At 41.9% G+C, this 17403-nt stretch overlaps 1 protein-coding gene and 1 long non-coding RNA gene across 5 annotated transcripts in view; one reads left to right on the plus strand and one right to left on the minus strand.

The window, feature by feature from the left end:
• The window catches only part of trpc4a (transient receptor potential cation channel, subfamily C, member 4a), a 105614-nt gene extending 94900 nt beyond the window's left edge, over window positions 1-10714 (plus strand). For all 4 annotated transcript variants that reach the window (XM_049591330.1, XM_049591332.1, XM_049591331.1 and 1 more), the window contains 9 exons: window positions 1425-1770; window positions 2641-2780; window positions 2876-3076; window positions 3889-4010; window positions 4198-4393; window positions 4502-4696; window positions 6543-6584; window positions 7004-7093; window positions 8245-10714. In XM_049591330.1, coding sequence (XP_049447287.1) covers window positions 1425-1770; window positions 2641-2780; window positions 2876-3076; window positions 3889-4010; window positions 4198-4393; window positions 4502-4696; window positions 6543-6584; window positions 7004-7093; window positions 8245-8946 — 2034 coding nt within the window. In that variant the 3' untranslated portion in view covers window positions 8947-10714. The remainder of the gene's footprint in view (window positions 1-1424; window positions 1771-2640; window positions 2781-2875; window positions 3077-3888; window positions 4011-4197; window positions 4394-4501; window positions 4697-6542; window positions 6585-7003; window positions 7094-8244) is intronic.
• A 4384-nt stretch (window positions 10715-15098) lies between these two features.
• Window positions 15099-17382, minus strand: LOC125897878 (uncharacterized). Its single transcript, XR_007450527.1, has 3 exons — window positions 16555-17382; window positions 16437-16475; window positions 15099-15912 (listed from the first exon to the last, which is right to left on the minus strand). It is a non-coding gene; the product is annotated as an uncharacterized LOC125897878 (long non-coding RNA).
• Window positions 17383-17403: the final 21 nt, after the last annotated feature.

Here is a 17403-nt window from a genome sequence, read left to right on the forward strand (position 1 = left end):
CTTCGTCAGACTTTGGTTGCAACTTAATGAGGTTAGCCGTTTTGTCTATAATAAGGTTCACGCTCAAAGGAGTCATATGAAAAGAGAAATCAGCAGGGGAGCCTTTTTCCTGTTTTCCATCCCTCTTTATTCCTCCATCATCAGAATATGTTGTTGTGTTGGTGATACAAAGAGCTGGAGCCGTGTCATTGTCATCCCTACAATCTAAACGCTCTCTCTTTCTCTCTCTCGTTTGTAAAAAGAAAGAGTGTTCCCCTTCTTCTCCACTCATCCATGAAATCCGTCCTCCCCTATTCCCTCTCTGCATTTCATCTCAAGTTTTGTGGCAACACTGTAGTCGAAGTATGGAAATATGAGCCATTCTACTCCGACCCAGACGCAGATAGGGATCTCTGGTTCCCATGGTAACCAGGCTGCAGAGTTGGTGAATTGGCACCCAACGGTGCCGGTCGACACTTTGACTCTGATATAGAGGCTCAACGTGATATTTCACAACGCTGTGTGTGGCTGCGTAAGTGTGTTTGCATGTCCCCATGCTGTTAGACTCATTTATACAATTGAGTATGAGTATGTTGTTTGTTTGTGTGTTTTTGTTGGTTTTTTTTGGAACGAGAATGTATCCCAGATAGCTGTAGATTATCACCAGATGCTGCTGATGCTTCAGACCATTTGGCTGAGGCAGTCCCACAGCACAGCTGCAGTTCTGAGGCATCAATATTTTGGCCTCGCTGATCATTTCAAACCTGTGCTCAGTTACCAAGAGGAGCGTGGCAATAACTTTTGCATTTTGCAGTCACATAAGGTATTGATCCCGCAGAGACAGAAAAACATCAAACAACAGAAAAAAAGACAAAATATTTCCCACATGTTGATTCATATTGCAAACATTTTCAATCAGTCTTGTCGTGGGTAAGAGACAAAATATTGTCTGTTGTCGATGAAGTTCCAATCATGCTCAGACATCTCAGGAAGAAGTGCCGTGTTATTATCTCAAGAGAATCATAAAGAAATCCAATGCAGTCATCTAAAAGCATGACCTCAGAGTTTCTTTACATGTAGATTCCTTTTCACTAACCTCACAGCCTGTGTAAGCTTCCCTTTTGCTTGTTTGTGAGTCAAGATAGCCATTATTCGCTTTCCCTCTAAAATATGTGTCTGATTACTCTTCAGTTTTTGCACCACCAACACTTCCTACTCCTACGCTGTTTGCTCTGAACTGGAACTTGCTGCAGGTGCTAATTCTGGCATGTGGTCACTGGGGCATTTTGTTCTGTGTAAAACCACTAAAAAGCCTACAGCAGAGGATGCTGTCTCATATCAGGTGTAAATGCTGGAATTATACCTTAGATTAGTATATAAGGAGTTATTTTTTTTATCTCTGTAGATCAAACAGAAAAGTATAACTCTCTCCTTATTTCTTTAAGTTTGTAGCTCAGCCAAACTGCCAGCAGCTTTTGGCGTCCCGCTGGTATGATGAGTTCCCCGGCTGGAGGCGGCGCCACTGGGCAGGGAAGTTCTTCACCTGTGTCTTTATCGGCCTCCTCTACCCCGTGTTTGCTCTCTGCTACCTCATCGCTCCCAAGAGTCGCCAAGGCCTCTTCATCCGCAAGCCCTTCATCAAGTTTATCTGCCACACGGCGTCCTACCTGACCTTTCTGTTCCTGCTGCTCCTTGCCTCCCAGCACATTGTCACCACAGAGCAGGACAGGCAGGACAGACAGGGCCCTGCACCAACCACTGTGGAGTGGATGATCCTGCCATGGGTACTGGGTGAGTGGACGGGGTGGGGACTGAGGTTATTTAGTTGAGAAAGGCTGTAAGTGGGCTGATGTATGATAGTAACACCATGGCCACTTAACACAGGCAAAAAGAGGAGAGAAGATTGTGTGTTTGATTTCTGAAAGACCGTGTTTTTTGTTCCCTCAGTTTGGTATGGTAAATGGCTCCAATTACTATGATAACCATTGGCTTCAGCTTGAGTTGTTATGGAGACGATGCCTGTCAGAAGCACAAAACAGTGATGTTGCATAAAACAAAGGTGCTGAATCTATTGTCTGGTTTTTACAAAGTACATTTTCTTAGATTCCACCTACGGTGACGCTTGCAACTGAATTTTAAGTGACTGGATTTTTCCTAATGACTGTGGTGTTCATGGACTCTTCCTCTAGCACCACCATGAGTCTGTGGTTTTGAGTGAAATGTCTCTACAACTATTGAATGGGTTGCCATGAAACTTTCCTCACAGAACGAACTGGACTTTTAATGTAGTAACATCATCAAGTCGTAACTTAATATGTGGTTAATGGTTAATGACAAATTGCCAACAAAACTAATTACATTCCCATTAGCTTAAACTGAACTTTGGGTGTAGTGCTAATCGAATGTGAGTATGCAAACATGCTAAACTAGGATTAACATGGTGAACCTTGTATGTGCTAAACATTAGCATGTTACCATTGTCACTGTGTCTTGTTAAGTCCCACTCATTTAAAGTTGACTATGGAGGAAATAAACATGACTTTTATTTGCACAACCTTGGATGCTCGAAAGGACTATCAGAAATAACACCTCCCAGCCAATCAGCAATAAGTATTTTTCATGACCATGGTACAGATGATTAGACCGTCTCTGTATTTCTAGGATTCATCTGGGCAGAGATCAAACAAATGTGGGATGGTGGTTTCCAAGACTACGTCCATGACTGGTGGAACCTGATGGACTTTGTCATGAACTCTCTATATCTGGCCACCATCTCCCTCAAGATTGTAGCCTACACTAAGGTAACTAATTATCTTTGAATAACAATAAAATGGTCAGTTCTAGTGTTGATGTTCTTATGTCCTCACTTTATGTTTTCCTTCTTTGTCCTGTTCAGTACAGTGGTAGTAAACCCAGGAACCAGTGGGAGATGTGGCACCCAACGCTAGTAGCTGAGGCGGTGTTTGCCATAGCAAACATTTTCAGTTCCCTGCGCCTCATCTCTCTGTTTACTGCCAACTCTCATTTGGGGCCACTGCAGATCTCACTTGGGAGAATGCTGCTGGACATCCTGAAGTTCCTCTTCATCTACTGCCTGGTAATTATGCCCCCCCTCCCCCCAAAAAAACAACCAAAAAAACACACATTGATTGACTTAAATAATTGCATCTGCTTTGCACACACTCTTTTCTCTTTCCATCCATCCATTTTCATCTGCTTATCCAGTGCTGGGTCGCAGGGGCAGCAGGCTGAGTGGGGTATTCCAGATGTGCCTCTACTCCTCACCACTTTCCAGCTCCTCCTGGGGAATGATGAGGAGTTCCCAAGCCAGAGGAGATATGTAATACCTCCAGGGTGTTCTGTGTCTACCCCCGGCCTTCTAACAGTTGGACGTGCTTGGAACACCTCTAACAGGAGGCGCCCAGGAGGCATCCTTATCACATGCCCAAACCACCTTAACTGGCCCCTTTCAGCTCTCCCCCTTTTGGCTCTACTCCGAGCTCCCTCCAGATTTCTGTGCTTCTCACACTAAGGCAGAGCCCAGTCACCATACAGAGGAAAGTCATTTCAACCGCTTGTTTAAGCCATCTCATTCTTTCGGTCACTAAAAAAAGCTCCTGACCACAAGTGAGGGTTGGGACATAGGTGGGCTGGTAAATCGAGAGCTTTGCCTTCCAGCTCAGCTCTCTCTTCAGCAAGATGTTTCAGCCCAGCGCCTGCATCTCTGCGAATGCCTCGCCAAACCGCCAGTCCATCCCATGCTCCATTTTACTTTGACTTGTGAACAAGACCCTGAGATACTTGAACTCCTTCGCTTGGGGTAGTAACTCTCTCCCAACCCAGAGGGAGCAATCCAACATTTTCTAGCAGAAAACCACTGCCTCAGAAACTTCTTCTTTCTTTTTCCAGGTCCTTTTGGCCTTCGCCAACGGGCTGAACCAGTTGTACTTTTACTATGAGACCAAGGCTTCAGATGAGAAGGGAAAATGCAAAGGCATCCGCTGTGTGGAGCAGAATAACGCATTCTCCACGTGAGTTAACATGAATCTAAACTTGCTTACATGTGTAGTGTAAATGTGTGATGTTGTGAAGTTGAGTGGCAAAGAAAGAGAGAGGTGTGAGTCTTGCAAGATGTGTGATACTAAAAAAATTTTTTAGTTGCTAAGAGAAACTGATGTTTTTAGCTGAATCTGAGTAACACTTATCTTTCCCTTGCAGGTTATTTGAGACGCTACAGTCTCTCTTCTGGTCAATCTTTGGTCTGATAAGCCTGTATGTGACCAATGTGGATGCTGACCATCAGTTCACTGAGTTTGTAGGCGCCACCATGTTCGGCACCTACAACATTATCTCCCTCGTGGTGCTCCTCAACATGCTCATAGCCATGATGAACAACTCCTACCAACACATTGCTGTGAGCACACATCAAACACACTGCAAACAAAAAGCCACATGAGAGTGCGGAATAGATCGTGTTTTATTTGTGTTGGCAGTGCTTTTCATGTACCCTAATCTTTTTCAGGATCATGCAGACATTGAGTGGAAGTTTGCCAGGACAAAGCTGTGGATGAGTTACTTTGAAGAAGGGGCCACTCTGCCGGCCCCTTTTAACATCATCCCCAGCCCTAAATCGTTCTGGTACCTCATGTGCTGGATCAAGAGGCAAGTGTGCAAGAGGACAAGATCCAAGCCCCCTGAAACTTTCGGAAGTATTGGGGTAAGTCAGTTGTCAAACTCTTAAACACACATTGTATACATTTCACAGAGATACAGTAGCGGCCACAGGGGGGTGTCGCCCAGGGCGCCATTTAGGCTAGAACCACCACTGCAGAGATACAAAGAAAAGTGTGTTTGTCTGGTTTGTTAGTCAACACCAGTCAATACTAAAAAAATACTCATCAAAGCAAAGGTAATTTCTTCAAATTTAGCAGAAACATCCCCTTGGATGAAGTGATTTGATCTTGATTGTCACAGGTCAAAGGTCAAGGTCACTGTGACCTTGTTTATCTAATTTTCATGGATACCTTACGGGAATTTTTTAAAATTTGGCACAGACATCCACTCAAACTCATAAGGAACTGATTTGATGTTGATGGTCAAAGGTCAAGGTCACTGTGAACTTGGGTTTGTCTCATATATCAAGAAGACCTTGAAGGAATTTCTTTAAATTTGGCACAAAAGATCTACCCTGGAAATCCAGTTCTCTCAAGAGTACAATTTGAATTTGCTCAGCGAGTCACTCTGGCAATCAGTAATGATGCTCATTACCCATGCCCTTGGAGCCGAGCTGCACCAATCACATCGGTGTATTTGATATAGGCGGGCCAGAGGCGAGCTAAACAGATGACGACAGCGCTGCGACGATGAAGTCCGGAATCAGTCAGTAAACATTGCAAGATGGCTACAGATGAACATCAGTTAAAGTAAAAGAGGAACAGAAGACGGCGCTCGAATCTTTCCTTTGCAAGAAGGACATTTTTGCTGTTTTGCCGACCGGATACAGCAAGAGTCTAATCTACCAGTTAGCTCTGCTGGTAGTGCTCTGGATACGTCACCCTGTGTATTGTTCTGATTGGTCGTAGCATTATCCAGTTGCGTGCAGTGATGTTTTCAAATGCATGCTTGGTGCTGCCCCTCGAGTTGGGCCATTTGCATGACTCATAGCCAGACCCTAAATCTTTCTAGATTTGGGGCGCTGGTGGTTTAGTGGTAGAGCAGGCGCCCCATGTATAAGGCTGTTGCCGCAGCGGCCCGGGTTCGACTCCAGCCTGTGGCCCTTTGCTGCATGTCACTCCCTCTCTCTCCCCCCTTCACACTTGTCTGTCCTATCCATTAAAGGTTTAAAAGCCCCAAAAAATATCTTTAAAAAAAAAAAAAATCTTTCTAGATTTGGGTCTGGATTTCCAGACTAACAAACATCCACTTGGCTTCAAGTATAAGCTGACTTGACTTTGGTGGTCAAATGTCAAGGTCACTGTAACCTCACAAAACATGCTTTTGGCTACAATTAAATAATTTGTACACTAACTATGACATAGATTCACACAAAAGTCTAGGGTGAAAGAATGTAGTGGTGACATTTTATATCCAAAAGCTCAAAGGTCAACTTTGCTGTAACATCCCTGAGTTCTGCAAAAACACTTTTCTGGTCAATACTCAATGTCATAACTCAGGAACAGAAGAGAGAATGGGTCAGATACTAAATTAGTGACTCTAATCTTGGTTGCCCGCCTTGAAACTGTGCTAATTGTATAGATTTTCTGTGCTGCCAGATTGAAGATATATCTGAAGCATTCAGGTTTTAGAATATGTAGCTTCTTTGCAGCAACATTCATGTTTGAAACATTGTTTACTGTCATGGCTACACATGACTCTGGACAGACACGGATGTGAACTGTAACTGTGCTGTGCTGCAACACTCAGGGGCCATATGCAGTGAAACCCACAGACAGCAAAGTTTAATACAAATGTGTGATGCTGTGAAGAGAAAACTAAATATGTTTTTTCTCTCATCTCCCACTCTTTTCCCAACTCATCCTCTCTGGCATCTAATGTCTATGCAGAGGCGAGCAGCAGAGAACCTGAGGATAAACAATCAGTATCAGGTAAATGTAGTCTCTTTCAAAGCAAGCTGAGAACAATTACTGTCCGCTGTTAGCATGTATGTGTGTGTGTGCGTGTGTGTGTGTGTGTGTGTGTGTGATGGATCACACAGTCTGCTCTTCGATTGCCTTTCTACACTTTCGATTTTCATCTGTCAATAGAATGCTTTTGCGATGTCTCATACAATAGGCCTAACAATTACGCCCAGTGGGATGTTCATTGCCATTCTCTGTAGAGGATTTCCTATTTGTCCATATCTGCAGGTGGTTATTGTAGCATTTTCATATGAGATACAGCTACAAATGCATTTCCTTTGGTGTGTGTATATTTTTCATCTTTGCCTAACTGTTTGACTGTGAGTTTTGTTCAATTTTAGAAGATTTTAGTGTATTCAAAAGCCTTTTTTCCCCCACTGATGTAGGAGGTACTGAGGAACTTGGTGAAACGTTATGTGGCTGCCATGATCAGAGATGCCAAAACAGAGGAAGGCTTGACTGAAGAGAACTTCAAGGTAGGCACAGTTCATACAGAGAAAAGAACAAGCAGCTATAATCAATACTTCTACACTGAACCCACAGAGAATTATCACCCGACTCTGCAGTCAGAGCAGAGATTTGTAACATTTTTCTGCTAATTGATTTGGTCTTTCGGCCCACGACTTTGTGGTTCATTCTCACCACCGTGAGCGGGCAGCTGAATAAACTGTTTATGATACCTGCTCAGCACCAAACAGCAGACAGACACAGTTAGCAACTAGCTGGTGAAAATAGTCGGACATTTAGCTGCTAAATAGCTATTGATGGATTACTGAACTGGCCTGCCCAAGGGCCCTTAATTAACACTTTAATTAACACATACCAAACAGGAAGAGGCTCAAAATACCCACAAAATGATGCGAAGGGCCAGCCAAATTACCAAAAAAGACACAAAATTACCTCAAGGACACATAAAACGACTAACAAGTGACGCAAAACTACCACAAGGAGACACAAAATTACCATAGAGACATGGAACCTTTTCAGCGGCCCATTGTCCCATAATCCGCCCATGTGAATAGCCAGATATTTCACTGAAGAGCTGATGGAGACCATAACCTGAGTAAAAAGGACAGTCAATATTGTACTACAGTTTATCAGGAGGAGACAAACTACTCCAAATCAATTCTAATGTTGCTCCATGTCTGCTGGATGTTTAAATAGGCCACTGTTTGCGAACAAGTTTGCTACGTACATCAAGAGTTAATGTTGTTTTTACAGCTTGTCTTTCGCTACCCTCAAGTGGCCAACACATAATTTACTGCAGGTCTAAAAAGACTGAATTGCAATATCTACTTTTAGTCAGCAACATAAGGTGAGTTTAATTGCCCATTAGCAGTATAGACCTTTGCCCTGTGAAGGCACATTGCCAATTCTGTGATTTGGGTTCTCCAAGTACATTGAAATGCCTAAAAAATGTCCCAAATTAAAATGTTGTTGTATGTTTTGTCAGAAAACAAAACTGCTGTTCTATGAATTACCCTTTGTCTGCTTAGTATTGGCTGAGTTGAAATTGAATCGATACTCTGCAAAGTGCTCTGCGAATACAGACAACTGGGACTAATAGTCCAATTAAAAGCAGAAGATAATTTACCAGGGAAGTTCACTTTTTGTTCTACCCTCCCAGGAGCTGAAACAAGATATCTCCAGCTTTCGTTATGAGGTGATGGGCATGATGAAGACAGGGAAGCCTGCTCTACAGGGGGCAAAAGCCAGCAGCAGCTCAGTGGAGTCCAGTCTTGCTTACCCCAACTCCTCGCTCAAGGTTCCTCCCTCCTCTCAGAGCAGCCAGGTGAAAAGCAAACACAACCGATTCAAGATCATCGCATCCATCCTCAAGCAGGGCACTTCCACAGCTTCACCCAGGCCACCAGAAGCCTCCAATGGTCTACCTAATGGACTTGTGGTCTCTGATGAGAGCTCTGGCGAAAAGTCAAGTCAGAAGAGAAATTCCTCCAAAGATAATACTGACTTTGGCTTGTTCCAGAAACGCCACTGGGGCTGCAGTGAAGCCACAGCCGGTGTGGGAGAGATTTGCAGAGAGATGTACTCTTTGTCAGAGGAAGCAGGGGAGTCTGGGGGCTCAGACACAGAGCAGCAGGACAAAGAGCATAAGGCAAGAGGTGTGGATGAGAAAAGACTCCTGCAGACAGAAAAGGAGGAGGAAGCTGCAGTAAATGAGGCTCCGAATGAAAACAGCAAGGTCTTGAACACCAACAACAGCTCAGATGAAGGTGTAAAAAAAGAAATGGAGGAAAAGGATGAGGAGAGTTTAGCCTGCAGTGACTCAGTGGCTAGTGGATGTTTGCCATCTAGAGAAGAAGCATAAGATGTGAAGATACAGGAATATAACTATACAGGCCAAGTAATGCTGGACTGAAGACAGAGAGGCTGACAATCAATGTGAGCTACAAGTGAGGGTGTTTGTTTGCATAGAGTCTAACTTTTCCAGTTATTACTAAACTAATGATCAGCTTTGATCTTTGGAGACTCAGGGAGGCCTTTGGTTCAAGTGTTTAAATGCTGTTATATTAGCAGTGGAGATGCAGCAAAGGTAAACGGAGCTCTGTGTGAGCATCGCAAGGATTAAGATTTTAGGATAAAGTCATTTCATCTAATCTCATCCCTACAGATGATTAGAGGCTAATTATTTCCGAGACTGTCCTCCCCCCGGAAACGATTCCATAGGTCGTTTGTACTCGCAGCTTACGATGCTCCATACCTCTAGTGGCTGTAGTAATGGACTGAATGGTAAATAGACTGCATTTATAGCAAAGTGCTTTACTCTACAGGCACCATTCGCCCCATTCATAGACATTCATACACAGGTGGCCGAGGCTCCCATACAAGGTGCCACCTGCTCATCATGCACACTCACAAACCAACACAAACCAAACCAACCAATGCACAGCCATTGGGAGCAATTTGGGGTTCAGTATCTTGCCCAAAGACACTTCTACATAGACTGCAGGGGCTAGGGATCGAACCACTGACCTTCCGACAGGTAGACGGCCGCTCTACCTCCCAGATCACAGCGGTAGTAATATTATGATGGGAGCAAAGGAGGAAATTAGTTGACATAGTATGAAGAGCAACCATGTAGGGAGGAGGTTGCATGGTTGGATGGATCAAACAAACACAGGACTTTGACCCAGGAGACCACTGTTTGTGTCGTGTGTGAAACAAAAAGTCAGTGTTGAGTTATTTCAAGTTAACGTTTGAGTTATTTACATCACTTAGCCTATGTAATGTTACTTAACCCAAAACATGATCTTTTTCTAAAAAGTGGTTTTGTGGCCTAAACCTAACTGCGACTGTTTTGCATCGTTAACCAAGTTTTAAAACAGCGACTGTTAATGGTCATATATGTTGTTTTTATGTTGATCTCCTGCCACCGATAAGGGTGTTATTTAGGAAACACTCCTGTTGGTCGTATTAGAGGGTAGGAACAAACAACCTACGTGGTCGTATGGGTCGGAGGACTTGTTGTTATTTCCTGAAACTGAACTGACGATTCCCTCTCTTTTTAACCTCCTCTCTCCCAGTCCCTTTTCTGCTGTGTGCCCTTCTTTTCAAGTTTACCATTATTCACTACATTCTCTCCTTCATCGATCTCTCTCTACCTCTTTCCCATTTATCTCTTAATCGCTTAATTCCCCCCGTCCTTATCTCACTAGAGCAATAGATGTGTTTGTTTTAGACCCGACTCTCTGCCTTATTCTGTCTGTCTCTGCACTTTACACACTTTACAGTCTGGTATACAGTATCTTAAAGAAGTGTCAAGTTCTGATCATGCAACAACGGTTCTGTCAATGTTTTTCTATGCAAAAACCTGGGATTGTGATTCTCATCATTCTGAAGAGGACAGCGGCACGTTTAGTAGTGACAGTCCATGACAAGTATTCTCAAATGTAAAGTAGAATGTGGCCGATGAAGAATAATGTGAGATATACAATATGAAAACAGCCTATCAACTATTTAAAGCGACATATTATTCATGTTTTAACACTACTATAGAAAATAAACCTGTTATTTTGAAGAGATTTGCTGTTTTTAACTGGTACCTTTAGACGTAATGTTAGTTTGAATGAATGATGTTATAGAGATTAAAACATAGATCAAATATACTCTTCATCTGGATTGCTTCTTTTGTTCAATGCAGACTGCAGACAGATGCCACTTTGGAGGATTTTACTTTTTGCTGATGATATTCTATTCTAGATAGCTGCTTGAGGGTAAGTGATTACACTTTGTATAACAATGATGATGTTTTAATGAGTGTAATAATGAGTCACTCACTTGCTCATTCATGAAGGTCTTCAACTCCAAAAACATACTTGGTTTGGTTAAACAGTCGCTTAAAAAACACAGCCCTATTTGCTTTGCTGTATTTATGCAAACACTTTCTGTATCTTCCATGTCTATAATGCATTATAAACACTTATAATGATCATAACACACTGTAAAGCATTTTATAATGACTTAAAAGGTCAAGTATCTTAATTCTTAATACTAAATGCATTGTAAATATAGTCATAAAGATAATGAATGAATGATTATGAATATTTATGAGTTCTTATGACCATAGTTAGTCAGCATATAGACAGATTATAATGTATTATAAATATGATCCTGATGCATTATAGACATGACATAAACGTTTGTATTTAATTGGCTGGTTTAAAATCTTTCACTTAACTTGACTTATGCTCTTATTGATAAAAACAGAAGTTCGCAAGGTTCACTCCACTCCCAAGGCTCCAAATTAAAAACACATTTATAATTAGGGATGGTGCGGAGTGTCTGTGGCTGTGTGGAAGAATGATTTACAGGCCTAAGGAAATCCTAGGTAACAAAGGTAACCCGAGGTAACTATTCTGTGTAGATTATAAATTCTCCAAATATGAATTCATTCGTTGTTCAGAGAGTTATTCAGTAATTTTTCAATTATCTAATCTGGATTCTGCTCTTGTTGCAAAATCGTCCCTTCAGTTACATTTAACACACAGTCTTTCATACACTAAATTTTATATATATGAAACGGTTTGAGTTTTAACATCCCTCTTGTTGCTTTGAATGGAGGTATTGTTGAACAGTGTGAGTCACTGAAGTGAATGAGTGCATTAATGGAGTTAGACCAAGCACTGGACAGAATTACTGAATCCTCTCAGAAAGCTTTTTCCTTCCTGCTCCGACAACAGTCTGTCCATTAACAGCTGAAATGTCCTTCCATTACTTGTAATAGTGAGTGCAACAAAACCACACAACCAGAGGAAATTCTAAATGTTTCATTTATCTGCCCCATGAACTGCCAATGAAAACGTCCTATGATCTGCATGACTTTGTTAATCGCATGTGTACTACAGACATTAGATTACAATTAGGGCTGTCAAGCAATGAAAAAAAAAATCTAATTAATAACATGCTCTGTGATTAATTAATCTAAATTAATCGCATACATCAACTTGTGTTGTGAAGAATTTAAAAATTTCAATTTAAATGAATTTTGGCAGATTTGTGTTGTAGTAAAGCTGCTGGATTTTGGACACCATTGTCCCCGTCTTCTACCACTGAAACTGGCCTGCAGTCCATTGCAATCCATTATGCAAGGGAGTTAGTAAGTCAGTAACAGGTAGACTTACTCAGCTGAATGCCTCGTCAAGACTGGCTACTAGTGCTAGCATCAGAGGTTGTGCTGGCTCCAACCTCTGGGTTTTGTGCTAAATGCTTTGCACTGAGGTGATATATCAGGGGTGAAGTATTAATTTTTGTACTGAGATGAAAATTTGTTACTGCTGACATTGCAGAGAACGGTGCTCCTATCAACAGTTCTATCTGGGCATTTTTTAAATCTAAATGTTCCATTCACAGGGCCAAACAGCATTGTTTCATCTGCCTCCATCATGTGACAAAGCCACTTGATTAACCAAAATGAACACCCTAATGACAGCCCTAATTACAGTATATTAATTTGGGAGTCTTGCTCAAGGACAAGAGAAGCAGGGGTTAACACCGACCACTATAATTAGCGTGTGGCCCCATGTGTGTATTGCTGCATTCATCTTTAAGGCCTCATTTGTCCAGATTTAAAGAGTCTCCACATGTTGCGCTAGTAGCTCATCAGCAGGTTACGGACATTTGCAAAGTAATTTCTTTCTCACTCTGTGAAAGTGGCTTATTGACTCTACCTTTTCTCCTTCTGAGATGAGTGTTTGTGCGTGTGTTGCTCAGTCCGGGAAGTCAAGCCATTTGTAATCGCTCTCTGTAAGTGGAGAAAGATGTAGAGACGAAGACAAAGAAGTCATTTTCTTCTCTTCAAGGCCATACAAAGAACAAGAAGTAAAGCCCGGCAGAAATCGCAGGTTCCAGCAACTCCTTAACACTCTCCCACTGTTTAAAACAGAAGCCAGTCACACGTTTCAAAAAACTCATGCATGAAAGCAAAATTGCCTCCTGTGTTCTCCCGCAGACTGCATTTTTGTGTCCTCTGAACTGGCTGCTTTCTGTCACTTTCCTGTTTGTACTTCAATAAGTTCAATCGGCGAACAAGTGACCAAGCGAGTGAAAAAGAGATGAAATATTCAACAGATGATGAAACTGCTCTCCGCGTGCGATCAAAAGGCTGTGCCGAAATGCTCCTGGGTTTGTGATGGATCTTTCAACTGCTCTGAACCCGGCTGATGCAGAAACACATGAATAGAAAACACTCTAACTAGCATATATACATGCAGTGCTGGAATGTAACTAACTACATTTACTCAGTACTGTACTTAAGTATAATATACTTTACTTGATTTTTTCCATTTAATGCTACTTTCTGCATGAACTCCACTGCACATCAGAGCTAAATATTGTACTTTTTAATCCACTACATTTATGTCAGAGCTTTAGTTACTAGTTACTTAGTTTATTTAAATGTTGTTTCAGTAATATAAAAAAGCCACCCAGAGGTATACAGAGCAATTTAAATTAGCTCCACCATTACTAGCTGCAACTTTCAAGTGATGAACACATGAATGCAATTATAAGTCAATAATACATGAGTCTGAAATGGGTCAGCCTACACACTTGGAGCTTTAAGTATATGTTGAGGCTGATAGGGACCTCCACTAGGATAGCGCCTTTCTCGTCATCTGACCACTCAAGGTGCTTTTTACACTGCAAGTCACATTCACACACTGATGGCTGAGGCTACCATACATGGTGCCACCTACTACTCATTTTTTATCACACTCACCATCGGGCACAATTTGGGGTTCAGCATCTTGCTCAAGGATACTTTGACATGCAGACTGGAGGAGCCAAGGATCAAAGCGCTGATCTTCTCTTCTGATTGGTGGACGGCCCACTCTACTTTCTGAGTCACAGCTGCTCCCCACCTTTTGTACTTTTACTAAAGTGAGTTTTGAATGCAGGACATTTTCTTGTAACAGAGTATTTGTACATTTTATTTCTACTTTTATTTAAGTAAAAACCTGAATACTTTGTCCACCGCTGTATACATGCCCACACTCACAATACTTAAGATAAGATAAGATACACCTTTATTGATCCCACAATTTAGAAATTCCAGTGTTACAACAGTCAAGGGGAAAGAGTCAGATTAAAGATTTCAAAATTTAAAAACTTAAAAAAGCTAGGCATGCAAAAAGAAGCACAAAAAATACAAGAAACAGCAATAAATAATAATAATAATAATAATAATAATAATAATGAGCAGTGGATAAAAAGTGAGCAATGTATTAAAGTGAGCATATTTAGTGCAAAGTGAATATTATATGTGCAAATAAACAACAACAACATGGCGGACAGTTATGCTTATTATGGTGTCCATTAAGTGTCCATAGTGTCCCTAAAGTGTCCATGGTGCAGTTTACTGTGAGCAGTGCTGGTTATGTAGCCTGACAGCAGCAGGCAGGAAGGACCTGCGATAGCGTTCCTTCACACACTTTGGGTGAATCAGTCTATCGCTGAAGGAGCTCTCCAGAGCTTTTATCTCCTCCTGCAGGGGGTGGGAGTCATTAGTCCTCAGAGATGACAGCTTGGCCGTCATCCTCCTTTCTCCCACCACCTGCACAGAGTCCATTGAGCACTCCAGGACAGAGCTGGCCTTCTTGATCAGCTTGTCCAGTCTCTTCCTATCTGCAGCCGAGACGCTGCTGCCCCAGCAGACCACTCCGTAAAAGATGGCTGATGCCACCACAGTGTCAAAGAAGGTCTTCAGGAGCGCCCCCTGTACTCCAAAAGACCCGAGCCACCTCAGCAGGTAGAGTCTGCTTTGGCCTTTCCTGTACAGTGCTGTTATGTGATCAGTGCAGTCCAGTTTATTGTTAAGATTGTTAAATCTTATTCAGTAATATAAATATTATGAAATGGTACATATTAGCTCAAAATATTGTTTCATTTTTAATTTTGGCTACACTGATTGGTCCTAAACCTCCAGATTTCCCTTTAATGCTTAGATATTAATGTGATCCCTCTAAAAATCCATACTGTCCCCAAAATAAATCAAATATCTAAAAATGTAATGGGTCTAAATTAATAATTATATTTTTAAGAATGGGATGAAATCAGATTCCAGGAATTTGTCGTCAAGGTGAGCTGCTTTCTGTGTTCTTACAGCTATGTGTCCTGTCACAATTGCCCCGTCTAAGTCAAAGTTTTCTGGGGGAAAAAAAAGACCTGCTACACACTAGAGTCTGTATATGTTCAGTTATGCCTCGAAACTGAGAAGAAAAAAGTATTAGTTTTGTCCTACAGCATGGGACAGAGAAGTGAGTACCTTGTGCTTGAGGCTCCAACAGCAATAACACACTGCAGTAAATTCATGAACCTAATGAAGACAGACACACACGTACAGTTGATATGATCACTGTTGTTCCAAACATGGCTCAGGTTTGCTGCACACACATACATGCAAAAACGAACAGTCACAAACTGTTTTTTATTTCCAAAACATACAGAAGTATCTCCTAAATGCAGAGCTGTTATCCAAGTCCTTGCGAGACAAAAAAACTTATGTTAACTGTGTTAATGCCATTTTGATTATCCAAATTACAGAGGCCTCACACATAACTGCACTGACAAGTCTTGCCCACTAGGGGGAGATGTCCTTTTAGAAAGGAGTTCCTGCTCTCTGCTTCCTCTCTGCCTTCACCTCTCTGCAAGATCTGAGATCCCAAATAACCACCTGCAAGCTGGAGAGCGCTGTGTGTGGTGCAGTCCTGTGGGAAGCAACAGGGTGACCCACGGTGGCCAGACTTCCTCTTAAAGGTTTGTCTTAGAGGATGGAAAGCTGTGATAAAGGAAAGGGAGGCATTAGATTTACTTTTAACTGTAATCTAAGTGATAATCCATCTTGTACTGGAGGTGTTTGTGTCTGTTTATTACTCTGTGTGCGTGAGCGAGGATTCTCAAGCAGGATAGGGAACAAAAAGGAAATCAATATGGTATAAATGACTGTAAATTGCAGGCTGGGCCGTATATGTGTGTCCCCAGTCTCTAAAGATTGCCCTAATTGCTAAGATAGCATCATAGACAGGAAGTAGTCTCTAAAGGGAGGAGGCTTCTGTTGGAGACAGCTCAGCCTTGTGCGTGCTGCTGTCCTCCCTGGGATGAGAGAGGTCATGCGAGTTCATGCAGAGTAAGTGAATGTGTGATGTGCTGTGAGTTAATAAATGCCACTTCAGTTAATCATTCAAAGAGGAAAATCTGCTTTCATTATTCTGATGATTACATAATATAAAAGACATTTCAAAAATAATAAACACATCTCTGCTTTACTGCATCATATGCATTTATTCTATAAGAAACATTTACCTCGGTGCACGTTGTCTGTGGTCACATTTGTGGAGTAAGCTGTAAGATAAAGCTCTGAATTTAATAAATTAGCATCTTCAAGAGAGTCCATACCACATCTCCAAGTTTGGAAGCATACCTGTTCCCTGTTCACAAGTCAAGACCGTACAAGACGTCCAGAGAGCCTTTTTTCATTATGGATTTTCTCTTTGAAGCTGTATCAGATCTGGCTTCAGCACAGGAGACGCAGACAGCTGCAGGGAAAAGTTGGGACCAGGAAGGAGTTGAGCTGATGAACGACGAACATGACAACAGGGAGGATGAAGGGAGAAGAGAGGAGCCAGAGTGCAGAGCGGGAGTCCAGGGGAGGAAAGGCTGGTGGAAATGATGAATCTCCGTTGTAAAAGTAATGAGGAGGAGAGTTGTGTCCCAGGGGACGGAGGATGAAAATATAGTTAGGCTTCTGTCAAGCAAAGTGTAAACCTATCATCTCTGCAGATATATCACCACGGGTCTTTGAGTTTGATTTACAGCCTGATTTTCAAGCCTATTAAAAACACTTCAGTCAGTTGAATTCACACATTTTGTTGCCAGATGTCCCAGGGACACACATTAGCGGTGTGCCTACTGACTTTTAATGTGATTTTTTTTCTTTATGTGCATCTTTTAACCTTTATGGGAACTCCATGTGTATTCCCCTCTCAATATTCCCTAAATATCTTGAATGCATGGGTCAAAACATTTGCATTACATATTATACATAACATAAATAATGTACTTTTTATATACTTTTAAAAGACAAACCAAAGTTGTAAGATAAAGCTGTCATTGCAGAGTGCAGAGCGATGTAAAGTTTGAGTTACAGGGTGTCCTCGGTGCTCTGGGATGTGATGGTGGTAAAGAAATTCATGTGCAACAACGTGAGGGGGGGGGGGAGACAATATGCTCATGCTCAAGCAGAGCAGGAGGGAGGATTTTTGGCTAAAGA

The sequence above is a fragment of the Epinephelus fuscoguttatus genome, linkage group LG12 (assembly GCF_011397635.1).
Source record: "Epinephelus fuscoguttatus linkage group LG12, E.fuscoguttatus.final_Chr_v1".
Classification (NCBI taxonomy): domain Eukaryota; kingdom Metazoa; phylum Chordata; class Actinopteri; order Perciformes; family Serranidae; genus Epinephelus; species Epinephelus fuscoguttatus.